At 41.2% G+C, this 19,108-nt stretch overlaps 2 protein-coding genes across 7 annotated transcripts in view; both read left to right on the top strand.

Annotated features, from left to right (window-relative positions):
* LOC112258067 (general transcription factor II-I repeat domain-containing protein 1-like) overlaps positions 1 to 10,509 on the top strand; it is a 48,355-nt gene extending 37,846 nt beyond the window's left edge. For 4 of the 5 annotated variants that reach the window (XM_024432158.2, XM_024432159.1, XM_024432154.1 and 1 more), the window contains exons 15-27: positions 516 to 569; positions 929 to 1,006; positions 2,767 to 2,950; positions 3,497 to 3,558; positions 3,989 to 4,069; positions 4,302 to 4,569; positions 4,730 to 4,758; positions 7,969 to 8,016; positions 8,227 to 8,304; positions 8,495 to 8,687; positions 8,900 to 8,937; positions 9,056 to 9,165; positions 9,444 to 10,509. In XM_024432158.2, coding sequence (XP_024287926.1) covers positions 516 to 569; positions 929 to 1,006; positions 2,767 to 2,950; positions 3,497 to 3,558; positions 3,989 to 4,069; positions 4,302 to 4,569; positions 4,730 to 4,758; positions 7,969 to 8,016; positions 8,227 to 8,304; positions 8,495 to 8,687; positions 8,900 to 8,937; positions 9,056 to 9,165; positions 9,444 to 9,512 — 1,292 coding nt within the window. In that variant the 3' untranslated portion in view covers positions 9,513 to 10,509. The remainder of the gene's footprint in view (positions 1 to 515; positions 570 to 928; positions 1,007 to 2,766; positions 2,951 to 3,496; positions 3,559 to 3,988; positions 4,070 to 4,301; positions 4,570 to 4,729; positions 4,759 to 7,968; positions 8,017 to 8,226; positions 8,305 to 8,494; positions 8,688 to 8,899; positions 8,938 to 9,055; positions 9,166 to 9,443) is intronic. The other variant, XM_024432155.1, reaches the window with a different exon arrangement.
* Positions 10,510 to 14,881: 4,372 nt separating this feature from the next.
* The window catches only part of LOC112258066 (probable E3 ubiquitin-protein ligase DTX2), a 29,911-nt gene continuing 25,684 nt past the window's right edge, over positions 14,882 to 19,108 (top strand). The window contains exons 1-2 of one of the 2 annotated variants that reach the window (XM_042326976.1): positions 14,882 to 15,825; positions 17,217 to 17,802. In XM_042326976.1, coding sequence (XP_042182910.1) covers positions 15,513 to 15,825; positions 17,217 to 17,802 — 899 coding nt within the window. In that variant the 5' untranslated portion in view covers positions 14,882 to 15,512. The remainder of the gene's footprint in view (positions 15,826 to 17,216; positions 17,803 to 19,108) is intronic. The other variant, XM_024432153.2, reaches the window with a different exon arrangement.

Here is a 19,108-nt window from a genome sequence, read left to right as displayed (position 1 = left end):
AGTGTGCAAAGCTGTCATTAAGGCAAATGGCGGCTACTTTGAAGAATCTCAAATATAAAATATATTTTGATTTGTTTAACTTTTTTTTTTTTTTTTGTTACTACATGATTCCATATTTGTTTTTTCATAGTTTTGATGTCTTCCTTATTATTCTACAATGTAGAAAATAGTGTAGATTATAAGGATAAACCTTTGAATGAATAGGCGTGTCCAAACTTTTGACTGGTTTTGTGTGTGTGTGTGTGTGTGTGTGTGTGTGTGTGTGTATATAAAATATTTTTTAATGTCATAGTAAATATTTGTGTTTTTAGCAAATGTAAGCAATATGTTTCGGTTGACCGGTCAGTCTGTATTTCTGAGGTTTGTATCTTTGAGGTTCTACTGTTTGAGCTTTGTCATTTTTTAAACAGTATATCTTGGCTTGACAAACAGTAGCATGAGTTGTAAGTACCAATGTGAAACCTTTTTAACTAGACTTGCCAACCCTGCTCACCCCTTTGCCGTCTTCCTTTCAGCTGAAGCACTTTCATCTAAACCAGCTTCTCAAGGCCTCAGAAGATCTTCTGAAGGTAAAATAGGATGGACAACCTGTCTCTAAGATATTTCAGCTGTATGCACTGTATTCTTACATTGGACAAAGCCTAACAAATCCATTTCAAATGATTGATTGTTAAAGGTGTAATCTGGGATTTTTCACTTTTGCACTTTTAAATTGATTCTGGATTAATATAATGTATAAATGCCTCATGAGTTTAGTTCAACTGTTTTATCACTTCAGGCCATTGTTGATTCAGACTGCAGTTTTAATGCATTGGAATCTGTTGTAACTTTTACATGTATCACATTCTTCTTCACTAATCAGGTCGTTTTCTACAGCTCTGAATAAAACACTCGAACATTTTTCTTCATTTGCTTTTTTTCCGGAAAGGAAATCTAGCTGAGGACATAGGTGAAATTATCCTCCAGCTTCGGAGGCAAGTGGAAAGCCTATTCAGCACTAAGTATGGTAAGCTGCCTAATACACTTACCTGCACACTCAATGTTCAGACTCTGGCCAAGCGAGAGCAACTGACTCGAGCAATAAATCATAAATTATAGACTTCATCAACTGTTTCTACACAGCCTCATAATTTTCTATCCTTGTTAAGATGCCACAGAGAAAGCAATGATTCTCTTTTTAAATTTTTTTTTTTAACAATCCTGGGAATAATTCCAGTTGGTGCTGTATATGAACTAATATACATGGGTTCTAACTTGAACAATTATTTGTTAGTTTACAATTGTACAATTTATGCTCTGTGCATGTAAAAACCACTGCCGGAAAGCCCCGAACACAAGATTGTAATTTCTGACTCACACAGTGGAGGAATATATTGCTGGTAGACTCCTCTACATGGTTATATGGCACGCACCAAGTGGCACTTCACTTTTGAGTATGAGTAACATTCCAGTTTAGCTCGCACTCAGCGGGCCATATATAAAACTCCCCTAGAGCTACAGAACAGACTAATTACCGCAACGCGCAGCCCCCACATATTCCGTTCCTAAAATCTGCCATCAGTACAGTGTAGGGAATATCTTCGAGTAGCCCATAGAAGATGGTAGAATTAAATTCTGCTGCAGGTGATGCATCAACCTGCGTGGATCCATAAGACAAGCCATCCACACACACAGTTTCAGCCCCAGCCATAGGACTCTATACAGTAACCATGACCTCCGTAGCGGCCAAACCTACTCTTTCCCATAGGCTTGTACTATCTATAGTAGGACAGTACCAGCAGTTAGCTACCAACAGCTGGCAGACATGTTTACATTTGGTTAGTTTTATCAGTGTTATTTAGATGGAAGATGTGAACTACATGTGGTAGCTCTATAGCTAGTAAATGTTAGCATAGAGGTAGAAAGCTAGCTCTTTCACTTCCATGCTCACTGAAGCCTGTGATAATGCTCAGTCTGCTGATGCTGCTGGCTGTTTGAGATGCTTTAGAAGTCACATTGATGGTAGGGACATTATTCACTTTGAGAAGCAAGTTCTTGCTGATGCCCTCCTTCTATTGTTGATAGCTGTGGAAGTTCCCAGAGATTAAATATGACATGCAGATTGACCATAGACACCCAATTCGCCCGCCTCATTCTCACCAATGTATCCCACTTTGTGACGCTGATCGAGGGTCGTTATGGGACTGTTTCTGAAGTTAGAGCTGACTTGGAGAAAACCTCAAACCCAACTTTAGGAAAACATTACAATATTATTACTGATTTAAGAGTTTGTAATATGGGTATGTTTTCTTTTGGTTCTCTAAGCTATTATTATATGTGTTTCTGACATTGAGAAGTAGGTGCTACACTGCCTTTAAAAATGTCTTCCAGCGATTTGTTTTTATTTATTTAAAAAAAAAACTACGTATACGGTTGAAAAGTGATATCCCAAGTGTAAACACAGTAAAGTACAAACACTAAAGGGTAAACACACATGTTTTGAGTTAGTCTGATCGGAATCTGGGATGTCATCAGCCTCCCCCTTGCTTGAGGAACAATAGAGGGGAAATAGAGAACAAAAGAGGAAAGGTCCACCCTCCCACTTGTGCTATGTCATGATTTACCTGGACCACCTATTGAGATGTGCCTTTTGTTAAGTAAATCTGGTGTTTAATGAGGTGAAAAGGAGCCTGGAGTGCCACTTTAAATATTGAACAGCATAGGGCTTTTGCATAAAATGAATCACCCATATTCCTCTCCATTTCCCACCCCCCTCTCTTTCTGTAGCCGAGGCCCTTGGACTACCTGAGTCTGCAAAGGTGCCCTATTCCAAGTTTCAGATGTACCCAGAGGAGCTGTGTGTCACAGGGCTCCCAGAGGGCATGACTTTCCGTAGGCCCAACTGTTTCGGAGCGGCCAAGCTGCGAAAGATCCTGGCTGTTGGCAGCCAGATCCACTTTGTTATCAAAAGGTCAGAGGCCGTACATTGTCACGGGGGCAGGGTCCATCCCAATAATATCTCCTTTCTCCAGAAGTTTGCAGTTCACATCCCTTCATTGATTTGAAAGGAAATGACTGGTATATGGAAACCCTCTAGCCCTACACCAATCTAATTATTTTGTGGGGAGTAGTGAACAAGTGCACACTTCAATAGGATTATTGGAACGCAACTAAGGTCTTGGTCGCATTCCAGGCTGATTACATTGCAGATGTTGCATTACATCAACCAACGGTTGCATCATCGACTGCCCAGTCGGGCATCAGACTGCTATATCATATGATGTGGTTAACTGATGTGTGAAACAGTTATCCAGGCGTTGCGAGATATAGAAGGCATCTGCAATGTAGTCAGCCTGGAACACAATCCTTGTTTATATATTATTATTATTGTTGTATGAAGAGGATATAGGTAAAACGTTGTATAAGTTGGTGCAGGAATTAAACACAAAAGCATTATTTGTGTGCAAGCTTCTCTTTATGAAGTTCTAACCATGTTTTGTTGTGGTATACTATCCAGGCCAGAACTGTTAACAGATCTTGTCAAGCTAGAACCGCCTCCACTCCCAGCCTGTGATTCAGGTGACTACATCTTCATCCTAAATGCCAGCTGATTTAATGATTGTATCACAGTTGATTTGAACAATTTTAACATTCAAAAACACAAAGTAAGTTTACAAACTAGATTAAACATCCCCACTGAATATAATGGCCAATATCTCAATAGTTTGAACCAAAATTCTAATTTATTTCAATGTCAATTCATTACTGAATTGATTGAGTGAAAATGGGCCCAGCCCTCTTATAATGTTCTCCCCTGTGTCCTTTACCATTAGGCCCTTTTAAAGCAACTATTATTCTACACATGATCAGTTCAAAATGTTGAGCCCATAAATTAGAATTAACTCTGTAATTAATTAAAATGAGCTGGTAATTACACATTTAAGGCAGTGGTTTGGATCCATATTTCCAAATAGGTCTGGTGAACTGGTTGTATTCACTGCAAGTTTAGACTTTTTTTCCACAGACCTGGACTCCAAAGATGCTTTGTCAGAAGACGTAGGGGCTGCAATGCAGAGACCAAGCTTCCCAGGTGATAAGGAGACCAAATACTTGATTCAATATCGGTACATTAATTTACCCTCCTATACTTTGAGTAATACATAGTGGATATCATTTGGAGCCTGGTTGGGATTGTTTTTTTCCTCTTGCCTTGTTCACTTTTTCTCTAAAATGAGAAGCACTATTTATATGCTGCAAAGGTGTATATGAAATAAATTAAACTACTCCATTCATCTGATGTTGTCATATGGTTCTGTTGACAGATAGCTTAGAGGCCAAGCTGTCTAGGATCGACCTGGCCAACACCCTGAGAGAGCAGGTCCAGGACCTATTCAACCGGAAGTATGGGGAGGCACTTGGCATCAAATACCCCGTCCAAGTGCCTTACAAGAGGATCAAGAGCAACCCGGGCTCGGTGATCATCGAGGGCCTGCCCCCTGGCATCCCCTTCAGGAAACCCTGTACCTTTGGCTCGCAGAACCTGGAGAGGATCCTGGCAGTTGCAGACAAGATCTGCTTCACCATCACCAGGTGGGTAGTTCTCCTTCACGTTTTCATGGGGTTGTGGAAATAAGACATATGGCAGGGATGTTCAGCTACTGGCCCTTGGGACAAACTATTGCTACTTTTCTTTTCTCACTGGTAGTTGGTTGGTTGATGTTAAGATTCCATCTTTGTTTATCTCTTGCAGACCTTTCCAAGGACTCATCCCTAAACCAGGTAACTTTCCATATATTTTATGAGGCAGATTAGAGGTCGGCCGATTAATCGGAATGGCCGATTTAATTAGGGCCGATTTCATGTTTTTATAACAATCGGAAATCGGTATTTTTGGACGCCGATTTAAAAAGAAATGTATTTGTTATTTAAAAAAATGTTTTTAATAACCTTATTTAACTAGGCAAGTCAGTTAAGAACACATTCTTATTTTCAATGACGGCCTAGGAATAGTGGGTAAAACCGCTTTTTTTAGGGGCAGTAGGACAGATTTTCACCTTGTCAGCTCGGGGGATCCAATCTTGCAATCTTAGTTAACTCGTCCAACGCAATAACGACCTGCCTCTCTCTCGTTGCACTCCACAAGGAGACTGCCTGTTACGCGAATGCAGTAAGCCAAGTTAAGTTGCTAGCTAGCATTAAACTTACTATTATAAAAAACAATCAATCATAATCACTAGTTAACTACACATGGGTGATGCTAGATAATATCTAGTAATATCGTGTCCTGCGTTGCATATAATCTGACTGAGCATACAAGTATCTAAGTATCTGACTGAGAGGTGGTATGCAGAAGCAGGCGCGTAAACATTCATTCAAACAGCACTTTCGTGCGTTTTGCCAGCAGCTCTTCGTTGTGCGTCAAGCATTTAGCTGTTTATGACTTCAAGCCTATCAACTCCCGAGCTGAGGCTGGTGTAACCGAAGTGAAATGGCTAGCTAGTTAGTGCGCGCTAATAGCGTTTCAAATGTCACTCACTCTGAGCCTTCTAGTAGTTGTTCCCCTTGATCTGCATGGGTAACACTGCTTTGATGGTGGCTGTTGTCGTTGTGTTGCTGGTTCGAGCCCAGGGAGGAGCGAGGAGAGGGACTGAAGCTATACTGTTACACTGGCAATACTAAAGTGCCTATAAGAACATCCAATTGTAAAGGTTAATGAAATACAAATGGTATAGAGGGAAATACTCATATGTTTTCATGTTCTGTGCAAGGAACTGAAACGTTAGCTTTCTTACATAGCACATATTGCTCTTTTACTTTCTTCTCCAACACTTTGTTTTTGCATTATTTAAACCAAATTGAACATTTCATTATTTACTTGAGGCTAAATTGATTTTATTGATGTATTATATTAAGTTAAAATAAGTGTTCATTCAGTATTGTTGTAATTGTCATTATTACAAATAAACAAATACAAATCGGACGATTAATCGGTATCGCCTTTTTTGGTCCTCCAGTAATCGTTATCGGCCTTGAAAAATCATAATCGGTCGACCTCTAAAGCCGATATTCAATTCATATTTCTGAATTTTCAAATCAAATTTTATTCGTCACCTACCTACACATGATTAGCAGATGTTAATGCGAGTGTAGCGAAATGCTTGTGCTTCTAGTTCCGACCATGCAGTAATATCTAACAAGTAATCTAACAATTTCACAACTACCTTTTACACAGGTGTAAAGGAATGAATAAGTACATATAAATAATATTTACATATAGATATACATAATATATGGATGAGCAATGGCCGAACGGCATAGGCAAGATGCAGTAGATAGTTTAGAGTACAGTATATACATATGAGATGAGTAATGTAGGGTATGTAAACATTATATAAAGTTGATTGTGTAAAGTGACAAGTGATACATTTATTACATCCATTTTTTTATTATTAAAGTGGCTAGAGATTTGAGTCAGTATGTTGGCAGCAGCCACTCAATGTTAGTGATGGCTATTTAACAGTCTGATGGCCTTGAGATAGAAGATGTTTTTTAGTCTGTCGGTCCCAGCTTTGATGCACCTGTACTGACCTCGCCTTTTGGATGATAGTGAGGTGAACAGGCAGTGGCTCGGGTGGTTGTTGTCCTTGATGATCTTTTTGGCCTTCCTGTGACATTGGGTGGTGTAGGTGTCCTGGAGGGCAAGTATTTTCCCCCTGGTGATGCGTTGTGCAGACCTCACTGCCCTCTGGAGAGCCTTACGGTTGTGGGTGGAGCAGTTGCCGTACCAGGCGGCGATACCGCCCAACAGGATTCTTTCGATTGTGCATCTGTAGAAGTTTGAGTGTTTTTGGTGACAAGCCAAAGTTCTTCAGCCTCCTGTTGCGCCTTCTTCACCACGCTGTCTGTGTGGGTGGTCCATTTCAGTTTGTCCTTGATGTGTATGCCGAGGAACTTAAAACTTTCCACCTTCTCCACTACTGTCCTGTCGATGTGGATAGGGGGCTGCTCCCTCTGCTGTTTCCTGAAGTCCATGATCATCTCCTTTGTTTTGTTTACGTTGAGTGTGAGGTTATTTTCCTGACACCACACTCCGAGGGCCGTCTCGTCGTTATTGGTAATCAAGCCTACCACTGTAGTGTCGTCTGCAAACTTGATGATTGAGTTGGAGGTGTGCATGGCCACGCAGTCATGGGTGAACAGGGAGTACAGGAGAGGGCTGAGAACGCACCCTTGTGGGGCCCCAGTGTTGAGGATCAGCGGGGTGGAGATTTTGTTTCCTACCCTCACCACCTGGGGGCGTCCCGTCAGAAAGTCCAGGACCAAGTTGCATAGGGCAGGTTCGAGACCCAGGGTCTCGCGCTTAATGATGAGTTTGGAGGGTAATATGGTGTTAAATGCTGAGCTGTAGTCGATGAACAGCATTCTTACGTAGGTATTCCTCTTGTCCAGATGGGTGAGGGCAGTGTGATTGCGTCGTCTGTGGACCTATTGGGGCGGTAAGCACATTTCCTAACAAGTGCATGACTTGTTAAGAAATGTCCCGTGTCAACTGTGAACTAATAGATAGTGTAGTAGTTATAAACACTGAGTGTACAAAGCATTAGGGACACATTCCTAATATTGAGTTGCATCTCCTTTTGCTTCACACAGGAAACTGTTGTGTAGAAAACCCATCAGTGTTGCAGTTCTTGACACACTCAAACCGGTGTGCCTGGCACCTACTACCATACCCAATTCAAAGGCACTTAAATATTTTGTCTTGGCCATTCACCCTCTGAATGGCGCACGTACACAATCCATGTCTCAATTATCTCAAGGCTTAAAAATCCTTCTTCCCCTTCCTCTACACTGATTTGAAGTGTATTTAACAAGTGACATCAATAAGGGATCATAGCTTTCACCTGGTCAGTCTATGTCAGGGAAAGAGCATGAGCAAGAATGTTTTGTACACTCGGTTGTATAATGACATTACATTTGTCTCCCTCTTAGCACCTCGTCGGATCACTTTATTGAAGAAGGCCTATGCCTCAATAAGCGGTGAGCATTATAGTTGTGTTGCATATTCATTTTGATGCAGTAAGAACACTTCATTTGAAACTGTCATGAATGCATGCACTAAATATGAGCATTCAGATACCCAGAGCAAGCAAAAACAAAGTAAACAGTGCACTTATCAGAGTCAACTGCATACATATATTTATTTTATTTTCCCACCAATTCTGTTTGACTCTCCTCCTGAAATGACAGATGAGGAAGAGGTCAACTGTATCGGTGAGAAAGTCATACTTCGCGAGCAAGTGAAAGAACTCTTCAACCAGAAATATGGTCAGTGTATATCCTTCATTCATACTGTATGCTTTATCTATACAAGCCTTAGTGAAAAAGATTATTCTAACTTATATTTAAGTTTAATATTCACTTAGTCTCTCATGATATCCATGCATGACTTAGTGAAAATTCAACCTAAGTTGAAGTTAAGATCTGCCCAAAACTGACTGAAAAGATTCTTGTTAAGGTGATGCTTTGGGCCTGGACCACTCTGTCCTGGTCCCATACAAGCTGATCCGTGCCAGTCCCGAGTCTGTGGAGGTTAATGGCCTTCCGGACGATATTCGCTTCAGAAATCCCAACACTTACGACTTAGTCCGCCTGGAAAAGATTCTTCAAGCCCGAGATGAGATCAACATCAACATCAAAAGCCAGCTACAGTGAGTGTCTGTGTAATTGTGATGATAGTGTCAATCTGAAGTTTGTGGAAATATCCCAGATTATGGATACAAAGTCTAAAATGTGAAAGAAGGACATGAAAGAGCTGTACACGTTGAAATTATAGTAGAGACTCACTCTTAGGCAATGCCAGGCTCACCTCTGGTCATTTACAGAAATGAAATTCATATTTAATGAATTTTCTTTTTTACAGGCCTTTTGCAGAAATATGCACCCAAGCATGTAACACAGGTAAGGATTGTTCTATAGTAACCTATTTATAAAAAAAATGTAAAAAAGCAATGCAGTCTATAACGACATGTGCTTTAGCAGTATGTTCAAAATGGCATTATTGTTTTTGTGTTTTAAGAAGGGAAAGAGGTTTCTACCAATCGACGCAAACGCAAAAGAGTCCTGGAGAGCAGCCGGGTGTCCTTACCCTCCGAGTCAGTGGTATCAACCAATCAGATTCCAGTGATGGTACGTGGTAATAACAAAGCTATATAATAACAGTTTGTTGTATTTACGTGATCATTCTCAATCATTATCAAAAATACTGAAATACTCTGATTTGATACTTTGATGCAGATTACATTATATTTATAAATGTATATTATATTTGTAGGTATTAAAGGCATTTGTGAAAGGCACTAATGGTTGTGTAATTGGACAGGAATTTGCTTCTGCAACAGCATAACTAGTCTCCCTCATGCTCACTCTAATGATCCTTCTATTGCTTTGCCTTTTTCTGCTTGTAGCAATGGCCCATGTACATGGTGGACTACAGTGGAGTGAATGTGCAAGTCCATGGGAAGGTGAAATACTAGTAGAGGAAAAATATGCTATGCTACAGGAAGAGAATAGACATGAGAGGACTTTATCAAAGCTGTACTTATAACCACATCTCCAAGTTTCAGCTTTGCGCGTGTGCTGTTGCTTAAATACTCTTCTGACTGAAAATATAGGTTTGGATGTGTGTTTTGGAATGGTGGCGATTGCCAATATTAGGTGGCTTGGGTGGAAAGGTGAGGAGGAACTATAGAATCTGTGCATCATTTGTTGCAGGATGCTTTCTTTTATTTTGTCTTCCCCCACAAGTCCTGATGGGCTTTCTTGATACACCTATTTCAAAAGTGCTTAAAAAAAACGCTATTCAAACCGACTGGGGTTATGTTATGGCACTAAGCTTATGGAACTCACAATTACTGAAGTACTCACCCTTTTAGATAATTTTTATCAGATCCAACATGGAGACTTTCGTTACGGGGTGTAACTACGGCACAGATGTATTGGATCAATCTGGTTTTACAACATTCAGATATTTGTGTTTATTTATTTATTTATTTTGAAGATGGGAAGAAAAAAAACATGTGCAGGGATGTAAATTACAATGTTCAGTAATCTAAGTACTGAATCAAATGTCTCTACAATGCTAACTACTACTGTATGTAACTCAAAAAGTATATCAATTGAAATATGTTTGCCTTCAGGTGTGCGTACCGGTATTCTCCGTGGTAGGAATAACCCAAGGTGATAGCACTATATCTAAGAACAATTTTCATATTTTGTATAACTACATGGCTTTTCTTTTATCACAGTACTTGTACATGGAGTTGAGATTTCTCAACTCGGCTTTTCTTATGTTTGTTCCACATCTGCGCTAAGTTGAAATGTCTCATTATGTCAACATGAATGTAACGTGTGTAAAAGAAAAAATGGTCTGTGTTATCCTGTAACGATTGTCTCTGGATTCACCAGTATTTATATGCTGTACCTTAATGCCATTTAGGCCTTTGAAATAAAATGTGTTGCCTTGCACTTTCATTGGACTGCAGTGACTTTGTGTGTGATGAATATATTATTATTTGACTTCAGACACTTAAGATGAGTTTTCATTTTCGGTTTCATTCACATGTCCTCATTTGCCAAGCAACTATTGTTGTTCAGACACAGAAATAGAATGAACATGGAAGCTCTTGGGTGCACTCAAAATGTCTGACTGGTATTGTGGTGCAATAACTTCCCTGGTAATTTGAAAGGTTCTATCAACCAATGCAGAATGTTCATTCAAAAGATGCCGATGTGGGCTATGCAATGGAATGTATTTTTTTTGTAATGTCAGTTGAGTTGACTCAACAATTCACAGCACATATTGAAAGGTACACGTCCTGCTTTAACTCTAGGTTGAAGACAACGGCATCACAATAATGCAGAGCTTCTACCGCCCCGAATCAACTATAGGACCAGCTCAAGCGTTGTAGCTACGCTGACTAGGCAGAAGGCAAGCTGTCTGAAGCATATACGGTTGGTGAAACAAGAACCATCTCGCCAGCTAGCTAACATCTTGGTTGAAGATTACGACAACAGGGTTCTAATATTCCATAACTCCTTGCAATCAATGGCGTTAGTCCCATGAATTTGTTTATTTTCAAATGCTTCCGCATGGAATTATTGCGTTGTCTTAACCTTATTTTTTAAAATTTTTTTACCTAGGTTTTACTTCTTGGCATGGATACACTCAATGTCTGCCAGTCCATCCATTATACCATAGATACACAGCGAGGCATGCACCCGAGGAGGGTACAGCCATAGCGTACTCCCGTTACTCACATGTTAAATTGCCAACTTAACTCATAACCCGACAACTGCTGTATTCTTTTTTTTTATCAACAAACTACCTATCATCTAAAAAAAAAACGTAAACATTTTAGCATTAAAACCCTTGAGTCTAAGCGGCTGGGGGAATTGATTTAAGATGGTCATAACAAGTACCATTTAGCTATTTAATTTAGAGTTTTAGGACCCCTTAATTAAGGTATCAAAAAAAAAAGTATTGAAACGCATTGAATACAGCAGATAGTAAAAAAGGGGTCCGTCATGGTCTGGAGCAGTGCGTCAGCATCATCGGACTGAGTTTGTTGTCATTGCAGGCAATCTCAACGCTGTGCGTTGCAGGGAAGACATCCTCCTCCCTCATGTGGTATCCTTCCTGCAGGCTCATCCTGACATGACCCTCCAGCATGACAATGCCACCAGCCATACTGCTCGTTTTGTGCGTGATTTCCTGCAAGACAGGAGGTGTTCTGCCATGGCCAGCGAAGAGCCCGTATCTCAATCACATTGAGCACGCCTGGGACCTGTTGGATCGGAGGGTGAGGGCTAGGGCCATTCCCCCCAGAAATGTCTGGGAACATCTCACAGCAAGAACTGGCAAATCTGGTGCAGTCCATGTGGAGATGCACTGCAGTACTTAATGCAGCTGGTGGCCACACCAGATACTGACTGTTACTTTTGATTTTGACCCCTCCTTTGTTCAGGGACTCATTATTCCATTTCTGTTAGTCACATGTCTGTGGAACTTATTCAGTATATGTCTGTTGTTGAATCTTTTTATGTTCATTCAAATATTTACATGTTAAGTTTGCTGAATATAAACGCAGCTGACAGTGAGAGGACGTTTCTTTTTTTGCTGAGTTTATAAAACATTTTATATAAAAAAAAAATTAATGTATTTAACCGCTTATTTTGGCACTAACCTATCTCTATATACAGTATACAACATTTTTTTAAAAACTGGTCTGAAGGTCCCCCATACAAGTCCTTGTGAGGCTTGTAGGCATCCTAGAGCAAAACAGAGACTTGTTCACCTTTCCAAAAAGGGGTCATATTAGTGTGTAGCCCAAACTGTTTGTACGCTACAGACATAAATTGGCAGATCGGCTGTACCAAATTCAGACAAGTCCCAAGATGCTTGTGGGGTTCATAGAGAAAAATGGAGGACACCATACTGTTCGTGAGTCTCGCCTTTCCATAGAAGGGTCATAATAGTTAGGCCAAACCGTTCGGACGCTACAGACGACTTTGTGAGAATATCTCCAGCTTAAACTGACAGATTTTGATGGGGAGTTTTGTATTATGTCAATTTGTTTTCCACAGGTGCACGGAAATCGATTTTAGGAGTATTTAACAGATCGAGCTATCCGCATGGATCAGCCAAAGAGCCGATTCCAATTGACTTTCTTCAACTATGAGTTATAGTTCATAATAAGGAAATCAATGCATTGGCCCTAATTTATGGATTTCTCATGACTGGGAATACAGATATGCATCTGTTGGTCACAGATACCTTTAAAAAAATAATAAAAGAGGTAGGGGTGGGGATCAGAAAACCTGTCAGTATCTGGTGTGACCACCATTTGCGTCATGTTGCGCAACACATTTCTTTCACATAGAGTAGATCAGGCTATTGATTGTGGCCTGTAGAATGGAGTGCATCCCAAACATGTCTGGTGAGTATGCAGGCCATGGAAGAACTGGAACATTTTCAGCTTCCAGGGGCTATGCATTATCATGCTGAAACATGAGGTGATAGTGGAGGATGAATGGCATGACAATGGGCCTCAAGATCTCATCGCGGTATCTCTGTGCATTCAAAATTGCCATTAATAAAATGCAATTGTGTTTGTTGTCCGTAGCTTATTCCTGCCCATACCATAGCTCCACCGCCACCATGGGGCATTCAATCCATTCACAACGTTGACATCAGCAAACTGCTCACCCACACAATTGCCATCTGCCTGGTACAGTTGAAACCGGGTATCATCTGTGAAGAGCACACTTCTCCAGTGTGCCTGTGGCCATATATGGGCTCCTGAATGGCACTGCAACTCAGTGCTAGAGGCATCACTACAGACACCCTGGTTCAAATCCAGGCTGTATCACAACCGGCTGTGATTGGGAGTCCCATAGGGAGGTGCACAATTGGCCCAGCGTCGTCCGGGTTTGGCCATTGTAAATAAGAATTTGTTCTTAACTGACTTGGCTAGTTAAATAAAGGTTACATTAAAAAAATATATAAATATTTTTTTTTTAAATCGAAGGTGAGCATTTGCCAAGTTGGTTATGACGCCAAACTGCAGTCAGGTCAAGACCCTGGGGAGGGTTACGAGGAAGCAGATGAGCTCTCAGACGGTCCCGTAGGTGAAGCCGGATGTGGAGGTCCTGGGCTGGCGTGTTTACATGTGGTCTGCGGTTGTGAGGGTAGTTGGATGTACTGCCAAATTCTCTAAAACAACTTTGGTTGAAGTTTATGGTAGAGAAATTAACATTTAATTATCTGGTGAATATTCCTGTAGTCAGCATACCAATTGCACACTCCCTCAAAACTTGAGACATCTGTAGAGTTGCCTTTTATTGTCCACGGCACAGGGTGCACCTGTGTAATGATCATGCCTGTTTAATCAGCTTCGTGATATGCCACACCTGTCAGGGGGATGGATTATCTTGGCAAAGCAGAAACGCTCACTAACAGAGATGTAAACAAATTTGTTCACAAAATGTGAGAGAAATAAGCTTTTTTGTGTATATGTAAAATTTCTGGGATCTTTTATTTCAGCTCATGAAACCAACACTTAACATGTTTATTTTTTATCAGTATAGATAACTAACCCTGCTTTTAAGATGCCGAAAAGCTGTTACATACCGATTTGTTTGAACAATAGTAGGAGAAAAGGCCACTAAATTAAATTATATCAACTGCCCAAGGACCAGATTAGGCTAAACTCATGGTTAGGCTATTATGCCACGATGATGATGTAAAACTGTGGGCTCCGATTACTCGACACATTTATGTGTTCGAACAACTTCATCACTTGTTTGTATCGAACTAGCTATGTGTATTGCGCAACGTTTGCTCGTTAGCTTGTAGTAAGGACTAGTGAGCTGTATCGGTCATAATAACAGCTATAATTTTCCTCTGCATTTGGATATTTATGCAAAACTGCAGATTCCACCAAGTAGGTGTAGTTATCGCCATAGGCTACTTTGGGCCATTTGGTAGGGTGTCTCCCCAGCTTTTCGGTCTCTGTTGAAAGGACATAATATATATAGGCAAGCTAACAATAATCAACTTTTCTAAATACCTCGACATTTCCAAGGCAAGCAAAAACATGGAAGTAGTTACACAACATATCTAAGACTAGCGAATTAGATCTAGATTAATTTATCTTGATAGCCAGCCAGCTAACAGGCGAAAAAGATAGACGTAAACAAACGGTGACATAAGTATAACGCGACGGCTTTACCTTCAGCGTTAGAAGGTGGGATAACAAATTAGTGGCTGAATAATAATTTGTGGCAGCTGAAAATGTTTATTGAAACGACAAAAAAAGTGTCAGTAGTTCATTTAGGATGACGACCAAGTTAGGCTAATTACAGTAATGGGAGTACAATACAGTACCCGTAATCGGGGGCGTGGTCATGTAAAGCTATGCCTCGCCGTATGTATCTATGATTGGGTTTGAATGGGGAAGGCTCTTCTATTCATTCTATTTCTGTGGTTCAGACAGATTGGTGGCTAGCCAGTTTGGGTTGGTATGCAATGTATGATTAGCATAGATACATACATTTCCGAATCGAAGGATTCATTGCTTCGCCAAAATGTTTTTTATACGTTTGCTTGAACGTTTACCGCCTGACCTGGAATCAGTCGTATTGTAAAAATGAGGCATTTTAAGAATCCAAGCTAGATGGCTAGCTAGCTTTCCATCTTGTAAACTCAATATGCTTTGCTAGCGTAACGTTAGCCAATTTGCTAGCTAACCGTTAGCGGACTAATCGTGTAAACGTTAGTTATTTTGGTTTGCTAGCTAACGTTACATTTTATTGATGGGATAACGTTAGCTGGCAAGGTGTCCTGTAGTTTGTCCATCTGACTTCCTAAACCTATCTAACGTTAGTTTACCAGCCTCCGCTTTATTCCCTTAACTATCGTTTCGTTTACTGGATTTGACGTAACATTAGCTGGCACTGGCTAGTAGCTGCAAGATATGGCCACTGCCTCTAGCTCCTGTGTGGGGAGAAATGTGTCTAGAAATGGACCCTCTGTCTCGACCCCGACCTCGGGAGCACCTGGACAATCACAGCCTATGGTCGTTGTATGGGAATGGCAGGATGATCTTGGCGTCTGGCTACCGTACAGCGGCCAGGTGAGCGGCTACATAGAACAATGTTTCTCTTCTCCGCGGGGACACAAGAGTGGGGGTCCTGGCTCCACCAGTATCTGGCTCGGACAATCAGATCCCAGTTTGTCGCCTTATCTTATAGACATACCAAGCTTGAAGCAGTTCCGCCAAGATACAGGTAAGGAAATTAAGCTACTGCACTATGTATGCTTTACATTTCAACTCAACTGAAGCCTTCGAGCTTTAGTTTTAATGCCCTAACTAGCGCAGCGCTATATAGCTAGCTGTTGTTGTGATCATGTGTTAGCCACCATAAGCCAAACATAATCGCATTGCTAAACTTGATAACAGCTATAGCGAAGAGTCAGCTACTTGTCTATTTCCCAGCGATGGCAACGCTTTCTTTGGCTAACTAGTTAGCTGTCTAACTGTAAATGCAATGTCACAGAGATTATATTAGCCAGAGTTTTGGTCACGTAGTGTATATCCATGTGGATACTTAAGTTACTCATCGAACATCTAATTCCAAAATGAAGTGCATTAATATGCAGTTGGTCCCCCTTCGCTGCTATAACAGCCTCCACTCCTCAAATCCAACTTTATTGGTCACATACACATGGTTAGCAGATGTTATTGTGAGTAAAATGTTTGTGAAATGCTTGTGCTTCTGGGAAGGCTTTCCACTAGATGTTGGATCATTGCGGGGACTTGCTTCCTTTCTGCCACGAGCATTCGTGAGGTCGGGCACTGATGTCAGAGTATCAATTCATCCCAAAGGTGTTCGATGGGGTTGAGGTCAGGGCTTCCACATTGATCTCAACAAACCATTTCTATATGGACCTTGCTTTGTGCACGGAGGTATTGTCATGCTGAAACAGGAAAGGGCCTTCCCCAAACTCTTGCCACAATGTTGGAAGCACAGAATCATTTACAATGTCATTGTATGTTGTAACATTAAGATTTCCCTTCACTGGAACTAAGGGGCCTAGCGCTTCTTAATCAAAGCATTTACAGTTGACTGGGGCAGCTCTAGTAGGGCTGAAATTTGGCGAACTGAGTTGTTGGAAAGGTGGCGTCCTATGACGGTGCCACGTTGAAAGTCACTGAGCTCTTCAGTAAGGCCATTCTACTGCCAATGTTTGTCTATGGAGATTGCATGACTGTGTGCTCAATTTTATACAACTGTCAGCAACAGGTGTGGCTAAAATAGCAGAGTCCACTAATTTGAAGGGGTGTCCACATACAATATATATGTATACACAAAAGTATATAAAATGGACAATCCATTTTAATGCAGACTAGATCTAAACATTAATAATTGAAAATGACAAAAACCCCAATGGCTCATGATCATTTTCTGGTTAAAAAAGTGGGGGTGCAGATGCTCTGTTGCTCAGGCGTTCATGGATGTTCAGTGTACTTAGTTGACATCATGAACCACACTACTACTAGACTAAGACTATAATTAATAAATAGTTTGGCATTCACTGATGTCTATTGCATAATCTTCTGTGCATAGCACTTTTGCCTCATGAGTACATTATTAATTCTGTGTTCTTTTCTCTCTAGGAAAAACGCGGTCTGTACGCCGTCAATTGTTTGCCCAGTCCTCAGGCTTGGGTAGCGGAGTATATTGGGAGTGGGTGAATGACGAAGGAGGATGGACTCCATACGAGACTCGCATTTCTATCCTACTAGAACACAGCTACCAGGCACGGCAGGCCACGGCGGACATTGTCTCACACGGCTATAACTACATAGTGGACCTCACGGCGCTGGACCAGGTCAACAAGGCCACGGGCTACCGGCGACAGGTACGACGGCAGGGTAACCTCCCCTACCCACTGGCATCTGGTGCATCTGTCATACACTCGGGCCCGGCCTGCTCCTGCCAGCAGTGTCTGAGCCACAGCAGCACTGGCCCCATGTCCAGCCGCTCGCGCCATTCCTTCTCGTCGGGGCAGCTGAGCCGGCCTAGCCTCCAGGTCCCTAGCAGGGCGACTGGAGCTCACCCCACCTCAGTGTACTCACCCTACACCAGGAGGCCTCTTTCTGTGGGGGGAATGGCGTGGGGAGGCCCCTGGCCACTGGCACCCTCCGCTAGTCAACTCCCTGGAGCTCAACTGGCCTTGTCCACCAGTGCCAATGGCTTAAGGTGGGTCCTCAGGTCCATCTTATGGCCTTTTCAACCGGCTTTGTTGACATTGTTTGAAAAGTAATTGTCGACTCATTTAGGAGCTTATCCATTTAGACTAATAATCTTTGAGTTGAGTAAGGCATAGCCAACTGATAGAGGGTCTGATTGACATTTAGGCAGAGTTTACACAGGCAGCCCAATTCTGATCTTTTTCCCAATTATCGGCAAATTATCAGATCTGATTGCTCAAAAGACCAATTAGTGGCAAAAGATCCGAATTGGACTGTCTGTAAACACCACCTTAGACCCAATTTGTTGTTTTGAACCAATTTATTTCTATTAACTATAATTTCATCTTGAGCTGAGTGACATATTGTTATGATTTGGGGTTAAACTGCAGTATGTCATAGAGTGCTGAATCTGAAAGATTCACAAACACTGTGCGAAAACACCAGGATAAGCTGTTTTGTTGACCTCCACTAAAAAGGAAGTGGTGTTACGCAGGATAGGAAACAAGATTTGTGACCCAAAGCTCTGCTTGCTCAATACGCCGCTGATGTTTTTAAAGGGTTACATTACATCAACTGCTGCGTGTCACACACACTTCCTCCCATTGTTGTCACCATGTGCTCCCTGGTTGTAGTAGGCCTAGGCTAATGTCACACCATGTGACGAACAAAGCACCAGGACGAAAGCTTTTGACGGTCATATAGCATTTTTGTTTTCAATAATACCTTAGTGGCACTATTTCTGACTGTTTTGAAGCAGACTTGATGCCACACAGCGCCTGCCAAATATTCTTAAAATAATTTGAGTGAAAAGTGGCAGCATTAAGCAATGTTGAACATAAACATTCACATTACTCCAGATCCTTATCAACTTGGAGAGAAAGCACACAAAGTACAGTGCATTCAGAAAGTATACAGACCCCTTTTTTCACAATTTATGTTACAGCCTTATTCTAAAAATATATATATTTTTTTTTTTACATTTTTGCCCAAAAAAACAACAGATACCTTATTTACATAAGTATTCAGACCCTTTGATATGAGACTCGACATTGAGCTCATCCTTGATGTTTCTACAATTTGATTGGAGTCCACCTAGGGCTGGGCGATATGGCAAATCAATTATCACGATATCTATATATTTTTTTCATTCTATAACGATAATTATCATGATATTAATCAAATAATGTTTAAAAGGTACATATCTGCTTCAGACTCAATTAATGCCTAATGCCTTAACAAACTACTAGGCAGGTAGCCTAGTGGTTAGAGCGTTGGGCCAGTAACCAAAAGGTTGCTAGATCGAATCCCCAAGG

Source organism: Oncorhynchus tshawytscha, linkage group LG09 (assembly GCF_018296145.1).
Source record: "Oncorhynchus tshawytscha isolate Ot180627B linkage group LG09, Otsh_v2.0, whole genome shotgun sequence".
In the NCBI taxonomy this organism is placed as follows: Eukaryota; Metazoa; Chordata; class Actinopteri; order Salmoniformes; family Salmonidae; genus Oncorhynchus; species Oncorhynchus tshawytscha.
This window is presented reverse-complemented; position numbering and strand designations above follow the sequence as displayed.